The 14965-nt window shown below is 42.4% G+C and overlaps 1 protein-coding gene and 1 pseudogene across 2 annotated transcripts; one reads left to right on the top strand and one right to left on the bottom strand.

Moving 5' to 3' along the window:
* The first annotated feature begins 6462 nt into the window (after positions 1–6462).
* On the top strand, positions 6463–7120 carry LOC129812860 (hepatic sodium/bile acid cotransporter-like; annotated as a pseudogene).
* A 2674-nt stretch (positions 7121–9794) lies between these two features.
* On the bottom strand, positions 9795–14725 carry LOC129812859 (sushi domain-containing protein 6-like). 2 transcript variants are annotated; one of them, XM_055864790.1, is made up of 8 exons: positions 14500–14725; positions 13908–14059; positions 13242–13433; positions 12718–13110; positions 12406–12600; positions 12069–12207; positions 11338–11729; positions 9795–11227 (listed from the first exon to the last, which is right to left on the bottom strand). In XM_055864790.1, exons 2-8 carry the CDS (start codon positions 14023–14025, stop codon positions 11202–11204), a joined length of 1455 nt encoding a protein of 484 aa, XP_055720765.1. In that variant the 5' UTR covers positions 14026–14059; positions 14500–14725; the 3' UTR covers positions 9795–11201. The 2 variants fall into 2 exon arrangements, with proteins under 2 accessions (XP_055720765.1, XP_055720766.1); XM_055864791.1 differs by having other exon boundaries at positions 12718–13107.
* Positions 14726–14965: the final 240 nt, after the last annotated feature.

Below are 14965 nucleotides of genomic sequence, written 5' to 3'. Positions count from 1 at the left end.
AATCCTTTGAAATGTGAAGTTATACACTGAGTATACCAAACATTAAGAACACCTTCCTAATATTGAGCCTCAAGTCGTCAGGGCATGGACTCTACAAGGTGTCGAAAGCGTTCAAGATGTTGGCCCATGTTGATTCCAATGTTTCCCACAGTTGTGTCAAGTTGGCTGGATGTCCTTTGGGTGGTGGACCATTCTTGATACACACGGGAAACTGTTGAGCATGAAAAACACAGCAGCATTGCAGGTCTTGACACAAACGCATCTACTACCATACCCTGTTAAAAAGCACTTAAATATTTTCTCATCTCCATTCATCCTCTGAATGGTACACATACACAATCCATGTCTCAATTGTCTCAAGGCTTAAAAATCCTTATTTGACTGTTTCCTCCCCTTCATCTACACTGATTGAAGTGGATTTAAAAAGGGACATCAATAAGGGATCATAGCTTTCACCTGAATTCACCTGGTCAGTGGTTTGTATTCATGGATACCAAGAGAAGCCAGCCCCCCCCCCACACAAAATAATACAAAATAAAACTTAAATAAGTTATCTTACGTCTCTGTGTTACATAATTTTCCTTCAATTTACGGTGTCAGAGGAAGGCCCAAAAAATTGTCAAAGACTCCAGTCACCCAAGTCATAGACTGTTCTCTCTGCTACTGCACGGCAAGCGGTACCGGAGCACCAAGTCTAGGTCCAAAAGGCTTCTCAACAGCTTCTACCCCCAAGCCATAAGACTGCTGAACAATTAATCAAATGGCCACCTGGACTATTTACATTGACCCCACCCCCCTTTGTTTTTAGATTGCTGCTACTCACTGTTTATTATCTATGCATAGTCACTTTACCCCACCTACATGAACAAATTACCTTGACTAACCTGTACCCCTGCACATTGACTCGGTACCCCCTGTATATAACCTCGTTATTGTTATTTTATTGTGTTACTTTTTAGTTTATTTAGTAAATATTTTCAAATCAAAGTTTATTTGTCACGTGCGCCGGATACAACAGGTGTAGTAGACCTTACAGTGAAATGCTTACTTACAGGCTCTAACCAATTAACTGCTTGGTTAAGGGCTTGTAAGTAAGCATTTCACGGCAAGGGCTACACCTGTTGTATCATGCGCATGTGACAAATACAATTTGATTTGATTTGTATCTCACTGGAGAAAGCATCCAAGTGAGCGAAGCAGCGCCCCTCTGTCACTTTGTGTGTAGGCCATCTCTCTCATGCTGCCTGGTCAAAAAGAGTATGACATTGGTTCTGCTCATAGCATTGAATGCAAGGGAAGCAAGCTAGCATTTGGCCTCACTTCATAAAAAATATATATAAATGATAGCCAATCAATGTTGAGTTCAACTGTGAATGGTCCTGGCGAACCAAAAGAAAAGTGTCAAAAGAAGCCAGTTTGGATTTACATCATTGACAGAAACAACTTGAATTGTTGCATCTTGTTGTGTTGTTGTCCTCTGGTGGCTAGCTAGCTAGGTATAAATTGTATCATTCCTAAATTACCCAAGGATGGAGATAGGGATTTGGACTTGTGGTTTTACTTAATTCTCTGTGTGGTCTATGACTGTCATACAATACACACTTTTATTTTTTGTTGTCCTAAGCTACCTGGCTAAAATGCTTGCTCGCTAGCCTAACTTCCATTCATGGGTAACGTTATATTTTATTTAACCTTTATTTAACTAGGCATGTCAGTTAAGAGCAAATTCTTAATTACAATGATGATCTACCAAAAGGCCTCCTGCGTGTACGGGTCTGGGATTAAAAATAAATAAAAATATGGGACAAAACACTCAACACGACATGAAGTGAGACCTAAGACAACTACATAGCATGGCAGCAACACATGACAACAACATTGTAGCAACACAACATGGCAGCAGCACAAAACATCATACAAACAGTATTAGGCACAGACAACAGCAAAAAGGGCAAGAAGGTAGAGACAACAATACAACACCCGATACAGCCACAACTGTCAGTAAGTGTCCACGATTGAGTCTTTGAATGAAGAGATAAAACGGTCCAGTTTGAGGTTTTTTTTCAGCTCGTTCCAGAAAACTGAAAAGAGGAGCAACCCAGGGATGTGTGCACTTTGGGGACCTTTAACATAATGTGACAGTGGGTCGTGGGACAGGTGTCAGAATGGGTGTTGTATATGGAGGATGAGGGCTGTAGTAGATATCTCAGATGGGGGGGAGTGAGGCCTAAGAGGGTTTTATAAATAAACTTCAACCAGTGGGTCATGCGACAGGTATACAGAGATGACCAGTTTACAGAGGAGTATAGAGTGCAGTGATGTGTCCTATACGGAGCATTGGTGGCAAATCTGATGGCCGAATGGTAAAGCACATCTAGCCGCTCAAGAGCACCCTTACCTGCTGATCTATAAATTACGTCTCCGTAATCTAGCATGGGTAGGATGCTCATCTGAATCAGGGTTAGTTTGCCAGCTGGGGTGAAGGAGGAGCGATTACGATAGAGTAAACCAAGTCTAGATTTAACCTGCAGCTTTGATATGTGCTGAGAGAAGGACAGTGTAGCCATAGTCCCAAGTACTTGTAACCCTCAGAGGTAATAATCACACCGGTGGGGAGAGGAGCATTCTTCTTACCAAACCACATTACTTTTGTTTTTGAGGTGTTCAGAACAAGGTTAAGGGCAGAGAAAGATTTTTGGACACTAAGAAAACTTTGTTGTAGAGCGTTTAACACAAAATTCAGGGAGGGGCCAGCTGAGTATAAGACTGTATCATCTGCATATAAATGGATGAGCGAGCTTCCTACTGCCTGAGCTATGTGTTGTTGATGTAAATTGAGAAGAGCGTGGGGCCTAGGATTGAGCCTTGGGGCACTCCCTTGGTGACAGGCAGTGGCTGAGACAGCAGATGTTCTGATTTTATACACCGCATGCTTTGAGAGAGGAAGTTAGCAAACCAGGCTAAAGACCCCTCAGAGACACCAATACTCCTTAGCCAGCCCACAAGAATGAAATGGTCTACTGCAGGGTTGGGCAATTCCAGTCCTCGAGGGCCTGATTGGTGTCACAGTTTTGCCCCAGCCCAAGCTAACACTCCTGACTCCAATAATCACCTAATCATGATCAATTTGATTAATAAGCTGTGGTTGCTAGGGATGGAGACAGTGTGACACCAATCAGACCCTGAAGGACTGGAATTGCCCACCCCTGGTCTACCATATAAAAAGCTTTGGCCGTCAATAAAAATAGCAGCACACCATTGCTTAGAATCAAGGGCAATGGTGACATCATATAGGACCTTTAAGGTTGCAGTGACACATCCATAACCTGAGCGGAAACCAGATTTCATACCAGAGAGAATACTATAGACATCAAGAAACCAAGTCAGTTGATTATTGACACGTTTTTCCAACACTTTTGATTAACAGGGAAAAATAGAAATTGTGATATAACAGTTAGGATCAGCTTCATCTCCACCTTTAAATAATGGACACACCGTGGCTGCCTTCCAAGCAATGGGAACTTCCCCAGAGAGGAGAGAAAGACTAAAAAGGTCAGAGAAAGGCTTGGCGATGATAGGGGCAGCAACTTTAAAGAAGAAAGGGTCGAAACCATCTGACCTTAATGTTTTTTTGGTGTCAAGTTTAAGGAGCTCCTTTAACACCTCAGACTTAGTGACCGCCTGCAGGGAGAAACTTTTTAGTGTGGCAGGGGAAAAAGTGGGAGGAGCGTTGGGGCTAGTCACTTTAGAAGGGGTGGGAGATGAGGAAATGTTGGATGGGCAAGGAGGCATGGCTGAGTCAAATAGGAATCCTGACTTAATGAAGTGGTGATTTAAAGAGCTCAGCCATGTGCATCTTATCAGTAACAACCACATCATCAACATTAAGGGACATGGGCAGCTGTGAGGAGGAGGGTTTATTCTCCAGATCTTTAACCATTTTCCAGAACTTCTTGGGGTTAGATCCAGAGAGAGAGAACTGCCCCTTAAAGTAACTAACTTTGGCCTTCCGGATAGTCTGAATGCCGGATAGCCTGAGTATGTGTGTGCCGAGCCTTTTGCCAAATGGAATTTTTGAGGTGGAGTAACTCTGCCAGATCACGGTTGAACCAGGGGCTGAACCTGATTTTAATTCTCATTTTCTTTATGGGCCGTGTTTGTTAACAATACCACTGAAAATATTAAAAAAGGTCCAACTGTCTTCGACAGAGGGGATCAAGCTGATTCTATACCATTTTACAGAGGCCAGTTCATGAAGGAAGGCTTGCTCATTAAAGTTTTTTCGCAAGCGTTTGACAAATCTGGACAGGTCGTTTCACTGAGCAGCCATTACGAAGACAGGCTGTAAAACAGTGATCTCTAATGTCATTACAGAAAACACCAGACTGATACTGATATATTTGTGAGGATGACATCAAGGAGAGTAGTCTTTTCTGGGTGTTTGGAGTCATACCTTGTGGGATTGGTGATAATCTGAGAAAGATTTAGGGAGTGCCATTGCTTTAGGACTTGGTCAGGTGGTTTAAGCATGTCCCAGTTTAGGTCACCTAGCAGGACAAATTTAGACTTAGTGTAAGGGGCCAGGAGAGATCTTAGGGCATTTAGGATACAGGCCGGCGCTGATGGTGGACGATAACACCCAGCAACAGTCAACAAATAGCTATTTGAAAGTTTAATGCTTAAAACCAGCAAATCAAAATGTTCGGGGACAAACTTGGTGGAGACAACCGAGCACTAAAGGTGTTCCTTGGTAAAGATTGCCACTTCACCACCTTTGGAAGATCTGTCTTGCCGAAAAAAGGTTATAACCAGAAAGGTTAACATCAGTGTTCAAAACACTCTTTCTTAACCATGTCTCAGTAATGACCAACACGTCTGGAATGGAGCTGTGAACCCTCACTTTCAATTGATCAATTTTAGGTAATAAGCTTCTAGTGTTTAGGTAATAAGCTTCTAGTGTATATCAAGGGAGGCCAAATACTTGCTGGCTTCCCTTGCATTCAATACTACGTGCAGCAACAATGTCATTCTATTTTTGACCAAACAGCATCAGATAGATAAGCTACACATATTGAGACAGGCTACACATATTGTTTCGTTTGCTGGGATGCTTTCTCTGGTGAGATACAATCGAATTGAAGGAAATTTATGAAACAGAGAGAGTCGAAAGATAAGTAATTTTGTATTTTTTCATATTTTTTTCTTGGAAAAGCCTGTGTTGCCTAGGCATCCATGAATATACACCACTGCATGAAAGACAGGAGGATTCCATTACCATTTCTCTACAAGTAGGGTGAGTCAATATGTTTTTTCTATTTGCACAAACGCACACACACAAATCAGAACCATTGACAGCCACATCATATTTAGCTTATTTTGATTGGACTAAACTGTTTTTGGTATTTTTTTAGTTGTCACTGTACTAGACTAAGGATAGGTGATTTGATGCTGTTGAAGTTGAAATGGTGCTGGAATAGTGGAGGCAGTAACTGTTTTCTTTGCGACATGTGGTAGGTAACTGCGTGGTTCTAAATCAATAGTTGTTTAGTAGTCTGAAAATGTCGGAAACATTAACTTGCTTGACCATGCTGTAGGTCATGTAACTGCTTGTTACATACAATATGCTTTGTGGAGAAGGAGAATATCTTAGAGCGCTCTGAGAAATGCCAAAGGGTAATATTAACCGCTGCATGGTCAGAACTGAGTGACAATGGCATGCATTTATAGAGTAGTCTACTAACTCTCTGGACTGGTGAGACATAATCTGCATTGCTACAGAGTCATTCAACATTACAGGACATATTTTAATCATATTTTGAGGTGAAATGTCACCTGGTAGCAAAATACATGAATTAATAGTGTTGTTCAAGTTTCATCTTGTATATGAATTGTGCGTTTGAATTGAGTGATACATTATACACTGAGTATACCAAACATTAGGAACACCTTCCTAATATTGAGTTGTACCCCCCCAACCCAGCAGCGTTGCAGTTCTTGACGCAATCTTTTGTCTTGCCCACACATACACAATCCATGTCTCAATTGTCTCAAAGCTTTAAAATCCTTCTTCAACATGTCTTCTCCCCTTCATCTACAGTGGTTGAACAAGTAATTGAACAAGTGACATCAATAAGGGATCATGGATTTCACCTGGATTGACCTGGTCAGTCTATGTCATGGGAAGAGCATGGAAATGTCATAGAAAAGGTACGGTATGTTTTAAAAACTCTGTTTTTGTAGCAATTTCAAGTACTAAACTGTCTTATTGTGAAAATAGTAATACTCGTGGAAGTGGATTCAAAGTTTGATCACAACGTTGAAGTGTAATAGAGTAAACAGGATGAGTTTTAACTGCAGTTGATCAAGTCCACGAGACAACAAAGAATCCTTTGCTCTCCATTGACATAGGATATATTTTGTCTGTTTGATTTTTACTTTCTGTGTCTCAAGGTATAATAAATATAAAGTAAATTAACAACTTTGGGATGAATGGCACCATGAACCAGACAGAGGGGCAGCACAGAGACAACTATGACGTTTGGAATGGCAGCAACACCTACAACATCACACTTCTCAATGTAACCGCTGTCTTCCAGTCCCCTCATCCCCCCTGGTCATGGACAAGGCCATCAGTGGCATCACCATCATCATCCTCTTCATCACCATGGTGTCCCTGGGCTGCACCATGGAGATCTCCAAGATCAAGGCCCATATCCTGGAGCCTAAAGCGGTGGCCATTGCAGTGGTGGCCCAGTTTGGTATTATGCCTTTCACTGCCTTCAGCCTGGCCAAAATCTTCCAGCTGGGCCCCATAGAGGGTGTGACCATGCTGATCTGTGGCTGCTGTCCGGGGGGGAAACTCTCCAACATCTTCGCCCTGGCCCTGAAGGGTGACATGAACCTCAGGTGAAACTCATTGATATGTCTGTTGTGAGGAGATTACAGCAGTCTGCTCCATCAGGCTGCTGAGGGTTTTCAGCATATTTACGTCAGGCCACAGAGGCTATTAACATGTCGGACAAAACCTAAATGGTAACTTCTTGAAAGTAAATTTGTTTCACAATAGAAAAATACAAATGTTGAAATAATTTTGCACATGGCATGAATGCTAAACAAAAAAAATCACACAAACTCAGTTAATAAAATATGGAATGGAAATTATAAAAAGTTTCATTCCCCCCTCTCTTTGTATCCTACAGCATTGTAATGACCACATGTTCTACTGTTTTGGCCGTGGGTATGATGCTTCTGCTGCTCTTCCTATATTGCCATGGCTTCAATAACTTGGAAAATGCTGTGCCTTACACCGGCATCACCATAGCTCTCATCATGACACTAGTGCCCTGTGCCATTGGCATAGCCATCAACCATTGTGTACCACAGTACGCTCAGATCATCATCAAGGTAAACTGAAATACAGGGCCCAGATTCACAGTTCTTACAAAAAAACTTAAGCTTCTTCAGAAAGAAAATAAGAAGTTCATAATATAGTTCATAAGTTCAATTCCTCAACAATATCTTAAGATTGAATGATTTTCTCAAAAACCTCTCAAATATATTATTACAATCTTAAAATGTTTGTTGCTAGGCAACCGATTTAGCTAGCTATCTATCTAGCAATGACAATCATGTTAGCATATTTCCTACTGAGATTACTGTTCTAAAACATGTTCTTGGGTTTAAAATAATCAATACTGAAACTCAGATGAAGTTTGTGAGTGAATGAAACATGTTCAATTGCTTTATGAGCATATTCTCTCACTACACTGAGTTTAAGAGGGTTTAGCTATTTTAGAATTAAGAACAAATCCAAAAATGTTATTTTAAATAATCTAACTTCTTAACGTTTTGCTTAAGGAGAAACATAAGAAATAGCGCAAGAACATTTCCAATAACCTTTTTGAGGAATAGCAACTTTGCTTAACTTTCTTCATATGTCTATAGTTAATAAAAAAATGTCAGTTAAGAATACATTTCTTCTTAAGAAGGTTTTGTGAATCTGGTCCCAGGTCTTGTATTGTTGACCAAAAAAGTGACATGTCTGGAGAGATACACTGAGTGGACAAAACATTAGGAACACCTTCCTAATATTGAGTTGCACCCCCTTTTGCCCTCAGAACAGCCTTCAATTCGTCAGGGCATGGAATCTACAAGGTGTTAAGCGTTACACAGGGATGCTGGCCCATGTTGACTCTAATACTTCCCACATTTGTGTCAAGTTGGCCGGATGTCCTTTGGGTGGTGGACCATTCTTGATACACACGGGAAACTGTTGAGCGTGAAAAACCCAGCAGCGTTTGCAGTTCTTGACACACTCAAACCGCCTGGCACCTAATAATGTTTTGTACACACAGTGCATAAGAGTGTACCTTTTTATAACATTTTGTTTCTAATGCATTTATACAGCATGTTCTAATTACTAAAGGACATGAATGGATAGCCTCTGTAAAAGCATGCCTGATTTGGCAGAGCTTTTACTCCACAGGTTGGTCTAAGCATCTTACTGATTGCCTACATGGGCATTGGCGTCATGTCAGGCATCTCCATTGGGGGAACAGTGTGGGTGGTTTTCTCACCCCAACTCATGGTTGCACTGATGCCCCTGACAGGCTACCTGCTGGGATACATCATGTCCACCATCTTCAAAGTCAATCATCAGTAAGTGCACTGCTGTATTCATCTGTTCAAGGATGGGGCTAAGGGGCATGTATCCATTCATAGCTATCAATAATAATATACAGTTGAGTGAACCATGTAACAAATATTTTCTCAGATGCAGGACTAGTTCTATGGAGACAGGTTGTCAGAACATCCAGCTGTGTTCCACCATCTTGGTGGCCTTTCACCCGGAGATCATTGGCCCCCTTTATCTGTTCCCACTGATCTACATCATATTCCAGGGAGGCGAGGCACTGCTTTTCATCATCCTCTTCAGCTGTTACCAAATCTTCAAGCCACCAGCTTAGGGTAAGTGTCACAGCTGTCTGGATAACACTAAAGTAGGTGTGGCTCACAGAACTTAATGTAGCCGAACCACGCTGCCATTGGTGTGCCAGACTGTTTGACAAAATAAAGGCAGTCTTTCTTCTAAAATAATCTCTTCTTTCTCTCCCATAGCAAAGCCTGTATACCTGGCAATGGCTGGTAAAGTGTAGAAAGTAGTAAAGTAGAGTAAATTTGCTATAGGTCCCAGAAGGGAGAAGCCCATAGAGACGGAGAGGGCACAGGAGGACACCAGACCAAATTGAACAGGTCCAGGACAGGAACCACCACAGCAGATGCAACAGAAGACATCAAATGTATGGCATTTTAGGGCAACATAGCTTGTTTGGGATTTGCAGCACAATTTTACCAATGCAACTGTATACTGTAGGTGGAACTAGATACTATCATGTATGGTTGACCCTAGAGTATTTTGACACAACAGGGAATGCCCAGGTATGTTATACTTAGTGTGTAAATCTAATAGTTATAATGTAGATTAAGGTTTGAACCAAATACTAAATGTAATTTCTGTATGACATAAAAGCAGCATATTTGTTCCTTTTGCTGATAGTATGGAGTAGCCAAAAATCCATCAGTGTTCCTGTGGCAGTTTTATGAGAAATTGTGTGATGCTTGTAATTACACAAACCTAATTTTCTGCTAATTAATTTTCAAAAAGTAGGTTTTAGAAGTCAATACTATGAATAAAGTAATTCACAATGCCACCTGGTGCTGAAAGAGAGTACACTAACCATAGCTATACAACTATTCAGTGAAAGAGTTCGGGATTGGTTGACAAGAACAAAATGTTGCACAGCTCAAATTATATTTAATCAAAATTATCACAGTTAATTTTACTCTGTATATACACCCTATCTTCACACCAATTGCATTGCTTAGTCCCAAAGGAAATCCAAAGCAACTGAAACCATTTGAATAGGCATGACACTAAGCTTCTGTACATAACAATGACCTGTTTTTCATTAATTATGGTTAACCCAATTAACTTTAGTCTCACATTATGTCCTTATGAGTCCACCAAGGTGGCAAAGTTAAAAGATCCGTCTTAATATCATTTCCCAAGAATTGCGGAAGCGTCAAAGGAACCATGGCTGATCAACAGCATTCTGAACATGAATATATTAAATACTCAATTAAGTTTCCCTATCTATACTTAATTAAAACAATTTCAAAACAACCCACAAATAAATAGTAAGTATTAGGTGTCCAAGAAACACCAACTATGCTCCAATTTGTTACATCACTAAGCTGTGGCGACTGAAAATGTACATTCATTTTAAAATAATTTTTAGGAATGAAACCCAATACAGATGGTGTTTGTGCATAGAAGTGGAGATCTAAGGCCATTAGAGAAAGAGTGTACTGACATGAATGAGAGAATATGAATGCTAAGCCCAATATCAATGAATTGAGAAAAGTTGTGCCTCAACCTTGGGAACACTTGCCTTTAGCAAAATCTTCAAATAAGTGCGTGGGAAAAACATTGTTCAAAACCATGATCAGAAAAGATGTGACATCAAATAGTTGTGCCATAAAGAACCCCAATGAGAATATGAAAAGTTAAAATCATACGTTCTTATCATTAAAATGTTAATAGTAATTGTAAAATCTGTGTATGTGTGAGAATGACTGGTTCAATATAAGTTGCAATGGCCTTCATCATGCCTGTTGTGCTGCAGTGATCATGTAAAAACAGGTTGACATGGTACAAATTGGTGATGGGTGCAATGATTCTCAAAATGTGTTTGCAGCATTAACCATCGAAAAAAAATATATACATATGGATTACAAGTAAAGAATTTTCAAAAGGCATATTGAGCCTTTCAAAAAAACCTTCCAACATACTGGGTGCTCTCTCTCTTAGTTGTATGTCTCTGCACTAAGCCAATGGTTAAAAGAGCACGTGTCAGACACTGGACATAGTGTAAGAAGTCCTATAAAATTGCTAAGCATGTATGTACATGTGAAATCCCTCTGTGCCCTTCTCTGGATGGGGGAAGAAGTAACATTCTGCTGAGAATGACACGGCCTCATTTAGTGCCCCAAGAGGAGGTGGGTGGATAGTCTGTTGTGTTGGCAGCTGCTGCAGTGGGGAGCTCCAGACAGGCCTCCGGCTCAACACAGCAGGTCAACAGCAACCCTGTCAGCAACTCTGGGTGTTTCCGTAACATACACCCAAGCGTCTGCAGCATGCTTCAGGCCTCCTTTAACAAAGGCATATCTGCAGGACGAAACAAGATACATCAATACACTATATGCATATACGTGCATTATCAACCAAAACATGCATGAAGAGAGGCCTGTTTGGAGAGACATAAATTGACGTCCCACCGTCAGAGTAGTCCATCTCAGAGTTGAGGGGCAGGCTGTGCTGCTCACTGCACGTGGAGTCCCTCCGCTGTGAGGGTGAAGGTGCTGCAGCAGCAGCCTGCTCCAGGCCCCAGCAGGATGAGAGAGAGGAGGAAGAGGCGAAGGATGGTGGTACTGGGTGAACCACTGCCATCTCTGAGAGCTGGGGGAGGGTGGAGGGCCTGGCTTGGGCAATAAGAGGTTCTGTCGTCCCTGCAGCTTGCTGGCCCTCTGACAGCACTATCTGGACCCGGGACTCAGAGCTAAGACTCAGAGCCCCTTCACCACACACCGCCTCCTCATAGGATGGCAGGGCCACCTGTACCCCCTCCACCATGATGGACACGGGCTGGCCTGACACCCCCTGCTCACGGCTGGGGGAGCAGAGGAGTGGAGCAGTCTTAATACCTAATTACTTTAAACTCTTAAAAAGGAAAGATTCACCCATTTAGAAAGTTATCGTATTTGTAAGTTTCTGAGCGATGTACTATCGATCCCCAGGGTCATATCATGTTTTCATGTGTATCTGAGCTATTCATCGTTCAAGCAGATATGAATACAGCCGGAATGAGAAGTTTTGCATCATATGAACTATTTCTGCCTGCTTGAACAGTTATGAGACATGCACACCCCTGGAGTACACATAGCTTTAGTAGGATTAGCCTACTACAGCTGATACTGAATAAGCATGTCTGTGGTTTCAGGCCACTCACCGGCTGTGGTTGAAGGACTTGAGTTTAGGCTGCAGCAGGACAAACAGGACCACTAGCAGCAGGATGAGGGCTACAGAGCTGGCAGTGGAGGCCACAATGGATAGGGTGGGTATGCCAAACACAGGGGTAGGGTCTCTGTCTGGAAGAGGGGAAGCAGGCAATGAGACCACACTCAAACACTGTCCATTAAAGGACAGACAGTCCTGCCTGAGGCTTCAAAACGTAGCATAGTATAACTTCATCTTGCAGGTTGATACAACAATAAAACAAATAGTTCAAGCTACCCAACACTGAACTCTGGAGAATAAGACCGTGTAATCACAATATGGTCACCAACCTTGGTCCAGGAGACAGCTAATCTGCATGGAGCCATCCCACTCCCCATTCTGACAGGTCAGATATTTATAGTCTCCCTTCAGGATGTAGCCTTCATCACAGAAGTACTCGATCACAGTGTGATGGTTTAGTCTATGGCAGGGGGACGGGTGGCAGGTGTAGCCCCCATTCTCTGGCTCAAATGGAGGCAGACACACTGTTGACAAGAAAAAAAGAGAACCATCATCAGTGAGCGCACAAACCAAATTTTAGACTTAAAAATATGTTAGTGTGTTTGGAATGAATTCAGAGTATTTAGTAAAGCCATTAGTACCATCACTGCGTATGCAGCGGGGTGGGTCTGAGGACCAGCAGCCCAGGGGGGTGCAGGTGATGATGTTGGGCCCGTCCTCCAGGAAGCCTGGGTCACAGCTGTACTGGAGCACTGTGCCCACGGGGAAGGAACCTCTGTTGGTCTCTGTCAGATTGACTGACCCATGCTGGACCATGAATGGCCTCACACATCCTTGGTTGACACAGCTAATCTGCATGGGGCCATCCCACTCCCCTTCCTGACAGGTAAGATATTTGTATTTGTAGTCTCCCCTCAGGATGTAGCCTTCATCACAGAAGTACTCAATCACAGTGCCCTGGCCTAGCCGGTGGCAGGGAGAGGGGTGGCAGATGTACCTTCCATTCTCGAGCTCAGACGGAGGCCGACACACTGCTGGTCAGAAACAACACAATCATGTTATAGTTATAATCCTACATTAATTACATTTTTATTTCAACTGGAGAGAAATTATACTCTTCACAATGAGTCATAGTGGTGGCCACATTGTGGAGAGTGCCACTCACCGTCACTCTGTAAGCAGCGGGGTGGGTCTGAGGACCAGAGGTTAAGAGGAGTGCAGGTGATGATGCTGGGCCCATCAGCCAGGTAGCCTGGGTCACAGCTGTACTGGAGCACTGTGCCCACAGGGAAGGAACCCCTGTTGGTCTCTGTCAGGTTGACCAGGCTGTTCTGCACCATGAACGGCCTCACACATCCTGAGGAGGGAAGAAAGGGCATATAATTGATGCTAGAATATTCTGATGTTAATGCTCTATTTGAAACAATGTTGTTAAAAAGTATTTCTATGCGAGTGGGTTTTCTGATGCTTATATAATATCAATGAGTCATGAAGGCAGTGGGAGCCGAGTTGGCACAAGGTAAGAGAGGATCTCTAGCAACAGTTTCAAGACCCCATCCAGCATATTTTACTAATCAGCTATGGGAAGGAGAGGATGTGGGGACTTGACACCTTAATATTGATATTACATGTGGCAGATGTGGGCCAGTTGTTTGCTCAAATAAACCCAATTACGATGTTATAATTGACCACATAGAGCAATGTACATCTAGCATTATTAGACTTAAAGAGAGGAGCTGAATCTTAGCAGGGTAAAAGCAGCAGTAGTGTACGGAAAGGAGGAATGAAGCTGTGTGAGGGAGCCTTTTGCTGAAGATGAGCGATCTCTTACCTGACCCTTGTCCAGTGGATAGCACAGTCAGGAAGAGCAACAGAGAAAGTGACTGCTTGTCTGCTGATGTGGGCAGCCCAAGGGCCTTTGACGTGGACTCTAACATTCCATTGCACATCTTTTACTTCAGCTGCAGAGGTAGTCAGCTCAACCTAGGGGATAGAAGAGCAACCCCGTCCCAGCTCTAGTTATGCTAGCCACATTTGACTGAGTCAATACTAACATTACATTTGATAGCTAGCTAGCCAGCTTGTTACGTTCTGTTAGGTCATACTGTACCCAGGTCCATTTTGTTTTAAGTTAGCTAACTTGAGCCAGTTGTCTTCCTCTCTCGGTTGTTAGCTATCCTTAGCTACATAGTTACACCACAAAACCTGGCTAGCAGCGGTACTAGCTAACGTTATTTATCACCAGACGTCAGCATAATAGCTAACTGCGAATCAAGTAGCTCCAGCTAGAACTAGCTATGCTAACAACAAAACCCTTAGCTATCGACAGTAGCTGCATAGCTAACGAACTAGCGGTAGCTCTGCTTGTGGCTAGCAACGTCTGCTATACTATACTTAACTAACGTGTCGCGTTGCATGCTTACCCACACAACAATTCAGACAGTCAGATCCTCCTCCACCCTCTTCCTCGCTTACTGTGGATACATCTGGATAATAATATCAGTCTCTGTCGAAATACAAAGATAAAAGGCAACTGTACTTCGCCAGATGCATCAACTATGCGCGGCCAGGGGAGACTGGAAAATCGTCCCCCGCTAGACTAGTTTGGCGACGGGTTCTTCTTCTGGCCTGGGTTCTTCTTCTTTTACGTTTTATGGCAGACTACACCTAATGATGTATTTCCGCCACCTACTGTATAGAATATTGAAACAAAACAAAAACTGTATATTCCCACTCCTTCAGTCACATTCAAATCACACAGTGGTGGAAAAAGTACTCAATTGTCATACTTGAGTAAAAGTAAAGATGCCTTAATAGAAAATAACTCAAGCAAAAGTCACACAGTAAAATACTACTTGAGTAAAAGTCTAAAAGTATTTGGTTTTAAAT

The sequence above is a fragment of the Salvelinus fontinalis genome, chromosome 16, assembly GCF_029448725.1.
Source record: "Salvelinus fontinalis isolate EN_2023a chromosome 16, ASM2944872v1, whole genome shotgun sequence".
NCBI lineage: Eukaryota > Metazoa > Chordata > Actinopteri > Salmoniformes > Salmonidae > Salvelinus > Salvelinus fontinalis.
The sequence above is the reverse complement of the archived record's forward strand: the minus strand, read 5'-3'. Positions and strand labels throughout refer to the sequence as shown.

What these genes read in the sequence shown, in the direction of transcription:
- LOC129812859 (XM_055864790.1), bottom strand. Translation starts at nt 14,025, where the DNA reads ATGTGCAATGGAATGTTAGAGTCCACGTCAAAGGCCCTTGGGCTGCCC. An exon ending in CCGCTGCTTACAGAGTGACG is followed by an intron (nt 13,111 to 13,241) that starts GTGAGTGGCACT and finishes GTTTCTGACCAG; the next exon opens with CAGTGTGTCGGCCTCCGTCT. An exon ending in TAGCTGTCTCCTGGACCAAG is followed by an intron (nt 12,208 to 12,405) that starts GTTGGTGACCAT and finishes CCCCTCTTCCAG; the next exon opens with ACAGAGACCCTACCCCTGTG.